Below are 17,008 nucleotides of genomic sequence, written 5' to 3'. Positions count from 1 at the left end.
CATTGGTAGAAAATATAATTGATTTGAATTATTTTAACTATACAGTAGTTGTAGCTGTAATCAAACGTTAGAAATTCCTAAAACTCGGTAGGCCGATAGCTTGTCAATTCGGCAGTGCAACCAACAGTGACATATGTAAGTAAGACAGGGTATTACTCATTAGCTAAATTTTATGAGAAAAATTTATTAATATTTGAAAAAAAAGTACTCTATAATATATGGGCCAAGCTTCAACTGACAAACAAATATATATGAGAGAAGAAAATAATAATAATTGCAGAAATTTTATAATACAGTAAAACTTCCATAAGACAGAACTTCGGTAAAACAGAACCCTGATAATACGGAAAATTTCTTTGATACTTTTTTTCAAATTTCATTTTTTTGAACCCTGTCAAAGCAAACCTGTTAACACGGAAAAATTGCAAGGTCTCAAGCGATTCCATCTTATCGAGGTATACATAATCAATAGTGATTATTAGGTATAAATGGGTAGTAGTTTGGTCATACTAAGAGATCAGAGGTGTCCAATTAATAAAAAAGTGTAAATATAAAATATAAATAGACTCAGTGGATCAATGTACTAGCGGATCTATCCGAGAACGATTAACCAGAATATGACCTATGAGTCGACTTATACTACAAGATGATGGAGAAACTTTTTAAAAGCAGCTATAATCCTTGATCGATAAACTGGGAAAAAACAAGTATCCACACAGCATGCAGATACATCAATACATATTTATGTCCTATGGCATTATTTATTTATTTATTTTTTTTTTTGGTAAAGAATAGAACCAGTTTTTTTCATGACTTCATGGTAAAGATTTCTGTTTTTTACAAAAATCAGAATGACCCCCAGCCATTCTATGTACATGTCAATATTCAATATAATCATTTTATTTTAAGAGGACTTAAATATCATATTTAAAGTACATTCCATCATTCCCCACATGTAAAAATTATAACAAATTTTAAAATTATTAAATTTATGTGCGGCATCTTCCATGAACAAATATACCTATTTAGCTATACAATAAAGTTACAATAATTCAAATCATAATAATTCAAAAACTTTAATAACTCAAATGTGCTCTTGATATGTTAATAAATTATACTTGAGGTATATCGTATAATTAAAAAAATACAATAAAATGTATGGTAATTTATCCCCCCTGAGATTTTAGTTATTGAGATTTGACTATACATTTTTATTATTTTAATATAAACTATTTACGTCAAATGTATTAAAAATAATAGACTGTAATTCTATCTACTCATCTTAAAATAAATAAATAAATATAAAATTAAATAAACAATTATTATTTACTCACCGCATCTGCTAGTTGTTCATACATCAATCCAGACATATAATTATAATTTTGTTTTTCATTAACTACCACTGTTCCATGTTGTGGCTCAATCCAACATTCTGTTATTAATTGGTATTCGTCTTCCATTTTATGTTTTGAGCAACAATCATTATTATCACCAGCAAAAGAAACTATATGTCTCCCTTGTTTTTGACGCTTATCAAATTTTTGTTGCTCTTCAACTGACATTATTGATGAACTTTCATCGTCATTATTTTCCATGTTTAATTGATCAAAAACGCTATTATACTCATAAGTTTTTGGTTGATGTTTTTGTAGTTTGTTAGGCGGAAATAAAACATACTGGATAACACAATGACTTGTGGGCGTACTAGGACAATGTGGTGATCCCTAAAATATTATTATTATTATTCATTTATTTCTTACAAAATACAAAATTTAATTTTAAAATCTTTAACTATTATTAGTTTTATAAGGTTAATACAGTATAATTAGATTGCTAAAAATTATTTATTATCAAAATTTGATATAAGTACTAAAAAGTCATTGAGTATACAATGCACTTAATTTTCTTATTACATATACCTAACCTATTTGTATTAGAATTAATTATAATTGTATAAGACAAATCTTCACAATATTAGAAAATTATATTCGAATTCCAGAAACAACTTTACTCATAATTCTAAAAGATTTAAAAATATTACATAATAATCTAATTAACACAAATTATACTAATATTCAATAAGCAAAATACATTTTTTAAAACCTTTAATTATACTGAAAAAAAAAATTATCTTATGTTTAAAAGTTTTTACTGAAATGTATTATACATTTAAATATTTTAAAACTGTTAAAACCAATATAAATGCATAATAAAATGTTTTTCACTTATTGAATTATTGTTTACTCAATTACACTTTAACTCCACATTAATTGATGAGTAAAATAAAATTGTTTTGTTATTTTAATTAACAGTAATTTGTTATGAAAATATTTATACTAACTTCTATCATGTCTACTTCTAAAACCATGTTTATAATACCAGCAGATGAATGTGCAAATTTGAAACCTTCTCTCAATCGTATTCTAAAAATTAAATTAACAACAAATTAAAGATATCTTAAAAAGATACTTAACAAAAATATTTATTATTTTATATATACGCATCAGTTATTAGCATTATAAATACAATAGTATAGCCAACATTATGGTAAAATAAAAGTTTAACTAGTTTAAGAGTTATGTATGTATATATGTATGATAAATATTTCCTTATCAACTGGAGTAATAATAAGAAAAAATATTTTATTATTTTTAAAACATTTAATCAGATAGAATAATTCTTCAAAAGTAGACAAAACTATCTGATGTGTAAATAAAACAATCGAATATTGAGAGCAAAAAATTTTTTTTACTATTTTAACATAGATCAACTACAATTTTTTTTTTACTTAGATGATTTACTGCTGCTTTTATACTACTAATAATAAAATAAATCTACTTTGCATTTAATAAGTAATAAGTAATGTGAGGTTTAGGTTATCAATACTAAGTTTTTCAAGATCAATAAATTGTAAAATAATAAAATGTGATAATTTTAACAGGTGTTAAATGATAACGAAATTGATTATATGAAATGATATATGAGACACAATAAAAATCCAAGCTAAATAATTACTAAATACTGAAGATATCTCAATCATATAAAATGCATATTTTATTAATAATATTTATACTATACCTTGTCAACACCGATAGAGTACGTGCTAATTGCAGTTGTAATTGTAATTTTTGAGACACACTGTTACTACATTGACTATAGCGACTACATCCACTACTCCATATCCACCGTTTATGATACAAGTAACGTGAAAGAGTAGTAGTGGTTGATACAGGTTTTGATTCTACTCCAGTTGATGACTCATGAACAGTATCATGAGGAAGTCCAATGTTTAATTTAGACCTTGACTTTTGTATATTTATTGTTGTTATAGCAGAAGAGGGTTGTGAACCATCAGGGAATATAACAGTGGTGAATTCTGAAGGAATCCGCTCATATCTTAAAATTAAGTAAAATTTAAAAATATATTCCAATTCTGAACATAAAAATTTATTAAAATATTTTAATTCATCACTTTACCTAATTAAAATCTTTTCTAGAGGTTTATCCATTAAATACACATATCTTTGATGTTTTGAAGGTTTATTTGGTGCTAAAGATTCTTCAATAGTAATTGTTTTAACTTTTTTTTTGTTATTTTCTTGATCTTCAGTAACCTGATTGTTATCTTCAAAAGAAAACTGTTCTACTGCAGTAGTTGAATCCAATAGTTCAATATTTTTCTTTAAATCATCCATAATCTAAGAATAAAAATAAATTTAATTAACTATTTTAATAATAAGAATCAATGAGGTATTTAAACCTTATGGTGGACTGATGCCGGTACACAACTTTGAAATGCTAAATGCAATACTACACAACAGCAAGATGGTGGCCTAGGTGAAACTCGTGCAATACAAAATGATACATCATCAGTGTATGTTTCACTATTAACGAAAAAAAAAGTTCAATTAAACAAAAATATTAAAAATTGCCTGCAATTTTACCTTTGGTCTAAACATTTTACATAAGAGTGTTCATCAATTAAAACAAATGTGCACCATTGCTTCAACAAAGTGTACAGGGCTACAGATGATTTATTGCAAGTCAACGTTTGATAACTATCAATATCCATATTTTCCTTATGAAACCACTGTGGTAATGGCCGATCATGTCTCAACAATAATACACCACCACCAATTCTATAAGTAGAAAACCATTTGGGCCACTGAGTATCAGGGTCTAAGGTACAAACAGGTTTCCAAAAATCTACAAATCGTTGATGTTGTTGATCAGTGTAACTTTGTTGTTGATCACTAAAATACATTTTAGTTATAAACATTTTTAATAACATCAAAAAAGCAATACAAAACTCACTCTGTTTTAAATTGATTCTGCTTTAAGCAAAATGATGTGTTTGAATTTGTTACCAAATAGTAGAATAATGGTACACCATTATGTAAAGGACTTTTGTTTGGAACTTCAGATGTCAAAAAACTAAGCAGGTTTGCTTCTGTTTTTTCAGTACTAAACACTGTATCTGTTTTAGAGTTGCTACTATTTAAATTACTTGGAATCACACTAGAATCATCCAATTGTAAGATTTGAGGCGTTTCTAGTACTTGGAGGTTTTGTATCACTTGTGATGTTGGTTCTATTTGTACTGTTTGTTGATTTTCTTGTTTCTGGAATTGTTGATCTTGAGTTTCATTCTGTTCTATTGGTTGATTAAAATTTTCAGAATTCATTAAATGACCTGTGCTAGGAGAATACGCTTCCAAATGTTTAATTAACAAATCAGTTTGTGCTATGGAATGCATAGTTGACCAAAATCGAGTAATCAAAGCTTGCCTATACTTAGAAGAAACTTTCTTTTCTAAACTACTATATGATCTATCAGTCAGCAAATTCAAATTTCTTGTAATAGTAGTTGTAGCAGTAGCAACAGAAATTGATGATGATCGGCAGGATGACAAATGAAATTGGCATTGTCTAGGAATTTTTGACAGTAACTGCGATTTTTTAGTTCTAGTGCATGTTATATCATGTAAAAACTCATATGGACCTATAATTTATAATCATATCAATGAATAAAATATATAAATAATAATTAATATGTAATAATAATGATTCACTATTGTTGTACCTTTGACTGAAACAGTGTAATAGATATTTAAACTGTCTAGTTGTATAGATGCAGGTGGTTGCGATGTTGATGTCGATGGTTCTGCTAATTCTGGTTTTTCTTCAACAACTATTGGTATGATTTTTTTTTTGACCGATGGAGGCCACTTCACAGTTATATCATACTCAATATATATATGATTAGTCCACGGCAAAATTAATTTTAGTTGTAGTTTACTTGAATTGTTCATATAAGGAACAACAGTTGAACTTCCTGCATCTTTAAATTGTATATCCTAAAATTATTTATTTATTAACAATATATAAAAAAAAAAAACCTTTGTTGTAAACAGTAAAATAATATTAAACTGAAAATAAAAAATTCAACTCATGTAAATACCTCAATAATAAATCCTTCACGCAAACGGCAACACACTACATTATCAAGATTTGCTTGAATATGATCACTAAATTGTTTTTTAGTTACTAATTGTGTTTGTCTGTTACCATAAAAATTTGAATTCCTAAAACAAATTATTATTTTCTTGTTAAAATTAATTATTTATTGGATCTTTACACTATCAGAAATGTATACAATAGAAATGGCGAAACCTACAATATTAAATTTAAACAGTTTTCATAGGAATACATTTTTTGAAATACAATTAACAAAATTATCAAAATTAAAATTGAATAAAACTAAATAATACTAATATAAAAAATAATAACATAACTGAAATAATGATTGCATACTTTCAATTTAGATTCTGATCAGAACAATTTTACAGTATTTTTTTTATGTGGCGTTTTATATAAAAAAGAAATGCATAATCTTCGACTTTAAGAATCTCTATAAGTTACAGAAAAATCAAATCTAATTGATGCTTTGAGGATAATTTAAAATAATTGGCAGAAACTAATAAAAACATAAAAAATAAATATTTTAATAAATATTGTTTTTTAATTTGAAATAAAATAACTACAGAACTATACATTTCACCAAATACCTATTTATATTTGCATTTTCTAGATGTGGTATTTTTAAAATAGTTCACCTCAAAATTGGTAAAATAAAAATATTATTTTTTGAGAAAATAATTTTTAATTACCAATAATGTTGTAGTTATACAGGTAGATAGTTTTTATTCCAAAACTAATTTAGAAACAAAATATTTTAATATTGATTAAAAAACATATTTTCAATACTTACCTACATTTTTAAAATATTAAAGCTAGTTTAAACCTATGTAAAAATATTTTAAGTTTTCTAATTATAAAGTTTTTTTTCTCAATATATGTTGATCTTAATTTATTTTATATTAAAAATATTTAAAAATATAATACAAAGATGATTATAAGTTGTTAATAATAATTAAAAATATTATATTATATTATAAATATGTATGCTATATATGTTATAAATGTTATAACTTATAACTGATAATATTATAGTGGTTTATGAACAAATAAAACTCTTAAAGCTATTATTTATTAAAATATAAATACATTAAAAGTTATGAAGAGAAGAAAATGTATGGATATTATATTATAATATTAATATTATACTTAAAAAATATCACACAAATCTTGTAAAAAAAATTTGACTGATACTTTATACTATGCTGAAGTATCAAGAAAACAAATTATATTATCGCTTATCTCTACAATTTAGTAAAACTTTTTACCCTTTTAAAATTATTATTATTATTATTATCTACTTCAAAGTTATTTTTCCAATATCTATCTTTCTTATTTGAAAAAATCATACTTTTTATTTTTTGGTAGGTTACGCTCTTTCTTGACAATATGATTCAATAAAATATTAGATATATGTAAGATGTGCATATAAAATATTGATTAATACCTCACTGTCCATTCACCAGGGCGAACACGTGGAGGTGTGCAACTAAGGTTTGTTGTATTGTTTGAAGACTCGTTATCTCCTCTTTTAAATGACCACATGATGAATTTATCGTGATAAAAATTAACAACTAAATTAGGTGTTGTTTTTGGAAATGAGTTTAAGTAAGTACCAGATGTGGCTGTTGCTATAAGCTGCATCAACTCAGAATATGGCACATTCCCATGGCCTGAATGTGGGTGAAATTGACTAGATACATGCAAAAATGAGCATGCCACACTTATACATCTTAATTGATTTAAAACTGAATCAAGCACTTGTATGTCAGCCAAAGTTATCATCCCATCAGTAATAACAATTAAATCTAAAAATCAAATATTGTTACACTACATATTTTATTCAAATCAAAAATCAAAAACAAATAATATTATATACAAATATGATTGTAATATTAATATACTGACATACAGTAAATCATATACCTATTTATTCAATCATTTCTAAGTAACTATAAATATTTAATACACATGTATAAAATGTAAATACTATTTTAAGTATAAGAGCTACTAAGAAAGCTATATGACTTTAGAATAGTATTATTTATTTACTAGTTGAAAATTTGGTTGAAAATGTATATGTATTATGGATATAGGGTATATATATTATGAACATGATTAAGTAAAACAAAAAACCTATTATAAATATAAATATAAAGAATACACAAAATAAACCAGTCATTAAAAAAATTAATATTTTATAATTTATTGAAATTTTTGAGAAAATTATAAAAAAAATTGAAATATTATAAAGATTTTAAATTACTATCTGTGTCAACTTTCTTATCAATAAATATGAATTTAAAGCTTAAAGTGTTATCTAAATATAAAAACATATTGTTATATAACTTTTCATAATATATTATAATGATAATAATTTTAATTTTAATCAGTTGACATGAAAAATTTTTTATTCGATACTAAAGAACAATTTTCACACAAATTTTTAATTACAGAATTATTTTTCAAAATTGTAAGCAACATTTGATTGAATAATAAAATTACAATTACAATAATACAAATTTAAATTAAAAAGTATTTAAAAAAAATAGCTTACTTGATATGCTTGATTGGGGTAATAATCTAACAGCTAACATGCCATATCTTAAAGTGTTTATAAAACCTGAATCAGGATTGTTATTAAATGTAGGTCTTACATTTGAATCATTATTTATCAAATTATGATGATTTGTATTTGAATCATCGCTCACTGGAGTATTATTGCTTTGATTTTCATCAATAAAATGCTATAAAAGACAAATAATATATCATACAATATGTATAATACTTTCCAGTTATATTTTTTTGTTATTAAAACTATTCGACATTTAAGAGCATTCATTCAAAGTACTATTCAAAGATAATGCATACAGTATATTAAATTTACTTTAGTTTTTAGAAATGTTTAAATATTCTGATCAATCCAAAACAGTTGGTTTCATTAAGAGAACACCGCATTCTCATGTGTAAGTCTATCTTACAAACATGAGAACTTGAGTTCAGCAGAACAAATTGTTAGAGTTAATTCATCCATTATCAAACTTAAAGGTAAGAACATTAAATGTGTTCTCTCATACATTTTTTAGCAATTAATAAGTAAATTATTGAATATAAATATGCATAGTTCACTCAAAATTTAAAATATCATAAAAAGTACAAAAAAGAACAGATTCCCTTACCATTAAATTTGACAATAGATTAATTAATTTTAATATTAAAAGCTAACAACACAAAATTGATTCTCTTGAATACCAATTTAGTTCATACATAAGATGAAAACTACACATGCAAATGAACATCCTTTTATCAAGATATTAAAATGTATTGATAAATATATTATTAAGAAGTGAGTTATAAACAAATTTATTAGAAAGAAAATTGGCTAAGGGAATCCGCAGTTTCTAAAAGTCTTTTATCAGGAGTCCATGTACTACAAAAGTTTAAAAAGCATTGTTATAGAATATAGTATTAAATTATACAGCTTAACCTGCAAACGTTATACTTGCAAAGTATTTTATTTTTAGTATTGGCAGCGCCTAACTAAAACAAAACCAACAGTAGCAACAACCAAACCAAATATAGTAATATGACAATATGGCTCTGATAGATTTTTTTTAAATATTTAGTCTTGAAAAATAAACACACATAGAAAAACGTATATTTAAGTTACCTACCTTAGGTTTTCGAATAGTTCTTTTAGTCATTGCTAATGAGTTTTCTAGACGATTCATTTCTGTTGTGATCGTTTTAATAAACTCTTGAAAGTTACGATTATTGATAAGCCATCCTTGTACCAGTACCTAATTTTTTTTTTTTAATTAACACATATTACAAATATTTATTTAATAAAATATTTCAAACCTGTTGAGCTGGTGATGTGTAGAATGGTGTATGTACTATAACTGTGACATACACTTGTGGTTCAAAAACAATCTTATCAGATCCAGGTACAATAAACTATCAGGATAAAAATAAATGGTAAATAAAAATAAAATAAAAATAAATTAATATATCATACAGGCCTGATAAACCCTTCAATACTTCTACGCAATGCCACAATCATCTCATCAAGCATAACATGACATCTCTGAATATCCTACACAAAAATTAAAACCAAACCAGATGTAATACTTGTACAATAGTAAATAAGTATTTCAATTATTCTTACAACTGAACAGTTAGATGGACTCATGTCTAAGCAATATACCATATTATATACGGCTGTCAAAAAATAAACACGAGTATATGCATCCATAACAAAAATAGAATTTGCAAAGCCATCTTTATCCAAATTTTCTTCTCTGGGTATAAATGACATTATTTTACATTGCTCTGGCGATTCGACGTCTAGATCATCGTCTACCATCTGTATGGTCCCCAAACGTTTCAAATACCACATGACTCGCATGTCTGCACTCATTGATCTACCTTTGTCAATTAGTACATATACGCACGAGGCAAGAGCATAGGATCCCACGGGTAGTGGTGCAGCATAAGTAAACGTCTCAGGTCCGTCATCCTAAGCGCCACAAATGTATTTTTGAATAATATAAAATAGTATGTATGTAATGTGATTATCGACAAGAGTATTAAACGTTACAGATAGAATAACTAGAACTGACAGATTTACCTGCGTCTGTGTGGGATTGAGAATTACAGAGAGCACCGAACCGCAATCGGAATCAGTCGACGACGTTATTAAACTACTGCAATTACTGTTATTATCCCAATCGTCCGTTTCCTCCATCGCGTATGTGGTTGCCGTATAATTATTCCGTCATGTATGCTAAACGATATTACCACAGCAATGAAAACTGGTCATTTCGTTTATATTACATGCAATTAATTACATAACATCGGTATCTACCCGTATGTAACTATTTGCATTGCACGCCTACCTGTGTGCGTTTGTACATATAATTGGTATGTGTTACGCGGTCAGTCGTCAGCTTGCTACCCACAGGAAAGATTATTATTGTTATTGACGTATTTCGTCAGCAATCATCACAAATCATACAATACGCGCAAAAACAAAATAATTGTTATTATTACTATCGCCGTGTGAATTTGTGATAATGAACGGTTTTCCGCATAACAATAATTTCGTTTGATACGATAATGATAAGGCAATGCCCGACCGCACGACAACGCACGTGCCCGTCGTAATTATTATTATTATTTATTTAAAACCGCCGCGCAGCGATGATGCAATAGCCAATGCTACAACTGGTGGTGGTGGTGATGTTCAACTGTTGATAATGGACGAAATAACATAAAAACGAAACAACGAAATAATTGTAATAGCCATCGGGACGTACAACTGTACAAGTGTATATAATTATTAATTACTGTACACTAATATCGAAATGGCGCTAAAGACAGGTCGAAACGACCGCGACCACGGCCGGAATCATAATAATACACAAGTGGTTTGTAAGACACGACCGGTGCATAATAGCGAATAGAGAGGTACCTCTACTCAAATAATTCGCGAACCGTGCGGGTACAGCTGCCGCACAACAACGACATAATATTAATATTTTATCGTCTAAACTCTAATTTTTAGAGTCTCTGAATTATAATAATATAAGTCAAACGTAATAACATGTAATTATATTATCTACTTGATCGGTCGACCGTAAGTCCGCAACACTCTGCCGCCGCCGTCCGTGTTCATTGTTTAGGTATTTGTCTGTAAATAACTAAATGCGTACGTTTTTTTTTCTATCGTAGTCCGTAGGTATTATATTGTGAGAAAAGTATTATTTAATGAATACTAAGTGAAAAAAGCATTTATCCGTGACATTAATAATAAAAACTCACTTAGGAAGTTCTCCGGAAGGCGTCTTTTGCCGAGTGTAAAGCGAAGCGGTGGCTTAAGAGGGTAAATTTGGTTTTTAATGTTTTATTATTTTAAGAGAAAACAAAAAATATAATTGTTGATTGAATTACTCGTGTATTAAAATATTATATGTGAGCTTTTGTAACTGACGTGACTATATGTTGGAGTACCTGGTGGCTGGTGCCTACAGACAGGTAACGGGGGTACTGAAGAATTTCACATTATAATAGTAGCTACTTAGAACTTACGCATGCTGGGATTAACAAATAATAACTTGATACCACCGTATAACTAATGCGTATCGAGCCATATTTTCGTAGAATTAGAAACTAGGCCCAACAATAATTGGACATGTGACTGTGCGGTACCTAATTCAATTTTTGATTATAATGTAATGTGTAATCTCGGCAGGGATAAATTTGGGAAGTCGTACGAGTCGTACGACTATTGACAATGTAATTCATCCAAGTACGTATATATTCCGTCATTGGCGTCATCAAGAAATACAACCGAAACCTATATTACAAAATGCAGTATTAGTGAACGAAAAAAATTACAATATCAAAACTAAAAAAAAAGAATTGGGTATTATAGAAAACACATTTTAAAAATATAAAAATATCGAAATACATCAAATAAATTACTTCTACTTAGGTGCTTCAAAATATGGATCGCGGATACATACTATTTTTAAATTAACTAATTAATTTTACATTCAATAAAATAAAACAACAATTCTGTACACATGTTATAACTTTTATAATACCTATACCTATTACTTAATTGAGTAAAAATGTACAATAATAAAGTTTTTAGTTTTTTAAGCAAACTAATAAATAGGTATAACTTTTTTTTTACAAATTATATTCATTATTTTAGTAAAATGAAAAAAAATGAAGGAAAAAATTATCCAACAAAATTAAAATCACCCAGATTAAAATAAAATACCTACGTCCCTACTTTATAAAAACCTATAGTATTCCTAAAATATATTTTAAAAACGTTCTAATAATAATATACTCGATATACGTGCATCTTACGCAATGGAGTCAGTTACTCAATAATCAAATTAGCATAAATACTTAGGTACTTTATCTAACGTGATCCGGGGAGGAAGGTCAAGCGCCTCAGTACACACGATACGATGCCGGCGCCTCGTTTGACCGGACTTGTATATTTAAATATTGTAATAACACCCATATTATAAGCCACCTGTTGTATGCACAATTTAGACCGTCAATTAACTACATTTCATGTTTTTATTTGATTTTTTTTTATATTTAATATGTTATTTAAACTTTAAAGCTCTGCAATAGTATATCAGACTATATCTATCAATAAATGAGATAGATATTACAATACTAATTACTGCTATTAGCATCATAATATTATGATATGTTTTAATATAAACTTACTAAATAAAGATACTGCGCGTAATCGCCGTACAGAATATTTAATACACAGCAGCACTACAACAATGTTATAGCCTATAACTTGTAAGTAGATTTAGTAGGTAGTACATACATAGGTACAACTCATTTTAAGAGGTCACTGATGATATCCCAGAGTAATAATTATTGGAAAGTAATCGTACGTGAATATCGTCGTGGGTTTAATATAATATTTATTAAATCGGTTGGTTTTTCGGATGCACCTATACTTATACTTAATAGGAGATAAAGCTTACATTAAATTACTACAGACCTGTATATTATTTATTACATTTACTTAGATTCATTTTTGAAATAAAATTATCCTTTTCAAGAATTCGAAAATTATGTTAAAAGAAATATTTTATAAGTTATGACTATACGAAATTATGAAATATTTCAAAGTATATACAATATTATGATATATGTATAATGTATATACTATATAGACATTTTTTAAATACTTATCATTACCTATTATATTATAGATTTTATACAGGTCGATTAACCAAGCATGCTCTCCCGCCTTTTTTATTTAATAATGTAGTTGTTCAAAATAATAGCAGATAACGAATAAGTAATAAGAACATGAATAAACAATTAGTATTAATTAAACATATAATTTAAGGTACTACTATAACAAAAATACCAAATCATAAACTAGACTGAATAAAAAATAATACAAAAAATCTCAAGTATTCGAAAATATAGACTTAAACAATATCGACTAAGTCGATATTGTCGTATAAACACTACAAACAGTACAAACTATAAGCTATAGTGATTTTAATTTTAAATACAATTAATAAACCGTATAAACCGGTTTGAATTTTACTGAATGTACAAGAATAAGCAAATCTTTCACAAATGTTTGGTTCGATTTGAATGTCGAGTAACTTAACTATATTGGCATTTAGTCAAAATACTCAAACCGTAGCCCGTAGATAACAGTTTTTTTTATGAAATCGCACAAATAAATCCAGAGTTAGATTAGGCCTGCGAGCTATCATCGCCATATATATAATATATTATATTATACCGCAATAATAATTATTACCTAATTAATAACTATTAATCAATAATAATCATGTATACCGCATAAAAGATATAACATTAAATACTATTTAGTATTTTGTTATATACAGGTACCGTATTTGGGTAACTTTTTCTATAGAGAGTAGAGACGAGTCTTCAGAAATTAATAAGTGGATATATAAGATATTAAGATACCTACTTAATTTAATTTTAAATTTTTAAATCCAGATGAAGTAACAAATTGTAATAGAATTTTTAAATGCACATTGTGCAGTTGTGCTTAAGTGCACTTTTGATAACTGGACAAACCACGAATACTGCAGGATTACAGAATAAATTCGAAAACAATTAAAAAAAACTTTATAAATTTGTTTCAACCGCCCAAAATAAATTATTTTTAATAGCACCTAGTGTTATTGATTTACTTAAAAATAAAGCTAAAGAACTAACAAATGTTTTTGTAAGCATCATGTTATTTTGAAAAAAAAAAATAATGTTTTTCATATTATGACAAATATTTCAATAATATAAGAATTTATAATTTATTCAAAGTACATTTTGGCATTTTGCCATAACGGCATAACTGTATCTGCATGAATATTTAAAAATAGGTTAATATGATATATTATAATTTTTTGTCCTAATAATAATAATAATAAAATATGTTGTTATATTCAATACACGCGTGTTTACTTTCACACCAAATACAATAACAATGATAAATAATATAAGGAATTTTAAAATTTTCCCTTACAATTCGACAGTAATTACAATAGTTATAATTTATAAAATAAATTCCACTTTTGTCGAGGGAAGAAATTTATTTATACTAACTCTTTAAAAACCCACATAGTGAATTGAAAATGTGTCAAATAAATTGTTCTTTTTACTGCAGTATTGGTTTTTTTTAATCGTCTAATAAAAAGTGTATAATTTTAAAATAATCATGATCTGCTTTAAAATTAAAATATTCAAAAAACCTTACACGGAGCCTTTGGTAATATTCTTACCTTTAAATTTAATAGTAGGTAAATTAACTACTATGTAAAAATGACAAAGTAAAACAGATTATTCTGAATATGAAATGTATTGACGTAAATTTATAAGATGGAAATAACACATAATATGCGGTAAACGTATTATAATGTATAATGAATTTTATCGTTTTAAGCTTAAGTGAAATTGCATATCTTGTTTTATGTTAAATATCATAACACGTTTAAGTAAAATTAACTTCTAAAAACAAAACAAATAATAAATAACATTTTTTAGTATTAATTATTATTATTAATTTTTACTGAGATATTATGTTTCATTAATGGTCGGTAATCTCCACACACACAAAACATTGCCAATTTATTAATATTTTCTTATTTCAGTAAATAAATGTACGTATTGTACTATTTTTTGTTGTTGTTTAAATTGTATTTTTTTTATTTTATAAAGTAAATTAAACATTTTGTAAACATTCACTATATTTCTCTAAATAATATTTAATTAAATATTTACTTAAAACAAATACAATACAATTTTCAACTAAGCTATTTGAAAAAATTACATAAATAATACAAAGTTTTCTATTTTACTATGAGGATAGATATAGGTAGGTATAATAACTAATAAGTATCTTTTATTGTAAATTAAATTTAAAAAGTTGAAAACTTTAAAAATTCTATATGAAAATAATTTTCAATTTTTAATAAATAATACCTATATAAGACCTATATTTATAGGTCTGAGTCTTAATGTACCTAAAACTATCAAAATCTGTTAAAAACATAGTCACAATATTTTTTTATAAGCATTTAAAGTTGACTTTTGATAAAACTCGATACAATCGCAAAAAAATTTAAAAATTATTTTGTAATTAAAAATGTATAGTGTTTAATTTGCATAGTTGAGATTTTCAAATAATAAAAAAGTTTTTAAGAGTTTAAACAGACAATATAAGCACAATTTTTTCAAACATATATTTGAAGTTAAAATCCGGACAAAATTAAAGGATTTATAATTTAATTATTTTGTTGTAATTAAGACATATTAGATATTAATTTATTTGAGACTTTTATGTAAATTATTTTATTATACTATACAGTATACGCAATGACATTTTGAAAATATTTAGGTTAATTTTGATCCTATTTTTATCGTAAAACGCCTATATTTATACTATATTACTAATAATAAGATAAATTATTATAATAGCAAAATAAATATATCATAAAATATAATAAGTATTTAGTAGTATATGCTGATAAACCTGCATATGCTGCTATCTTCACTGAAAATCGTATTTCGTATGCAATGATTTATCATTGAATTCAAATTTATTATGCAAATTACAGTGACTCAATAACAATAGGTACACTAGGTACACTCTAAATCTGGTGTACAGCAAAGTGGTTATTTACTTTTTCTCTAGTTACTATTTTTAATTTTATATATTAATTATTAAATAATTAAGTAATTACTAATTTATACACTGATGAAATGCTATAATCACTGTTGTCCATTATTATTATTTTTTAACATATTTCATTAAGAGTCAAGAGAGCTATACTTTATAATTTATATATTATATATATTACGTATATCTACTTGAATATGTATTATACGCATCACAGTACAACCCATTTTCTATCATGATATTACTATAGAAAGTTAAGTATCCGAATAATATTATTAAATGCAATAATTTATTTGTACTTTGTACAAGGTAAATTAATTATTTTTATTTTATACAACAACTATCATATATCTACCAGGTGTTCAAAAAGTTTGGAAACTCTCAATTACTGTATGCATATTTTATTACCTACATAGAGCAATTAAGGATAACACTGCTGAACATTTATTATGCAAAATATTTAATAACCTCATTAATTACCTACATCATATTATCGTTTATCAGTCCCAATTAGGCTACTGCAGATCATTTTCAAACTTTTTGAACACCCTGTATATATTATGCACGGCATTATTAGAGAGGTGTAAAACGTGTTTTTAAACACGTTTAAAATTTAAAAACAAAGAACGTCGCTAGTTGCTACGTTGCATAGTAGATTATGAGTTTAGGTACTTTGTCATTGAGTAGGTCACTGTAATAGGTATTTTCAAAAATGTTAAAGTTACTAAGATCTATATTTTTTTGAATTAAGTACTAAAGTAGTTCAAGAAGAAAAAATCGATATTTTTCATTTATACTTGTATACCTATCATATTA

The 17,008-nt window shown here is 26.1% G+C and overlaps 1 protein-coding gene across 2 annotated transcripts in view; it reads right to left on the bottom strand.

Moving 5' to 3' along the window:
- Positions 1–10,905, bottom strand: part of LOC132928065 (uncharacterized) — a 40,660-nt gene extending 29,755 nt beyond the window's left edge. For both annotated transcript variants that reach the window (XM_060992627.1, XM_060992628.1), the window contains exons 1-17: positions 10,377–10,905; positions 10,109–10,264; positions 9,647–9,997; positions 9,497–9,574; positions 9,340–9,435; positions 9,153–9,278; positions 8,036–8,225; positions 6,926–7,286; positions 5,462–5,585; positions 5,084–5,357; positions 4,315–5,002; positions 3,945–4,253; positions 3,761–3,884; positions 3,478–3,698; positions 3,079–3,396; positions 2,342–2,423; positions 1,335–1,724 (exon numbers count right to left, since the gene is read on the bottom strand). In XM_060992627.1, the coding sequence (XP_060848610.1) occupies positions 1,335–1,724; positions 2,342–2,423; positions 3,079–3,396; positions 3,478–3,698; positions 3,761–3,884; positions 3,945–4,253; positions 4,315–5,002; positions 5,084–5,357; positions 5,462–5,585; positions 6,926–7,286; positions 8,036–8,225; positions 9,153–9,278; positions 9,340–9,435; positions 9,497–9,574; positions 9,647–9,997; positions 10,109–10,225 (3,849 nt within the window). In that variant the 5' untranslated portion in view covers positions 10,226–10,264; positions 10,377–10,905. The remainder of the gene's footprint in view (positions 1–1,334; positions 1,725–2,341; positions 2,424–3,078; positions 3,397–3,477; positions 3,699–3,760; positions 3,885–3,944; positions 4,254–4,314; positions 5,003–5,083; positions 5,358–5,461; positions 5,586–6,925; positions 7,287–8,035; positions 8,226–9,152; positions 9,279–9,339; positions 9,436–9,496; positions 9,575–9,646; positions 9,998–10,108; positions 10,265–10,376) is intronic.
- Between the last annotated feature and the right edge of the window lie 6,103 nt (positions 10,906–17,008).

The sequence above is a fragment of the Rhopalosiphum padi genome, chromosome 3, assembly GCF_020882245.1.
Source record: "Rhopalosiphum padi isolate XX-2018 chromosome 3, ASM2088224v1, whole genome shotgun sequence".
In the NCBI taxonomy this organism is placed as follows: Eukaryota; Metazoa; Arthropoda; class Insecta; order Hemiptera; family Aphididae; genus Rhopalosiphum; species Rhopalosiphum padi.
Note: the sequence above shows the minus strand (reverse complement) of the source record. Positions and strands in the feature narration are given on the sequence as shown.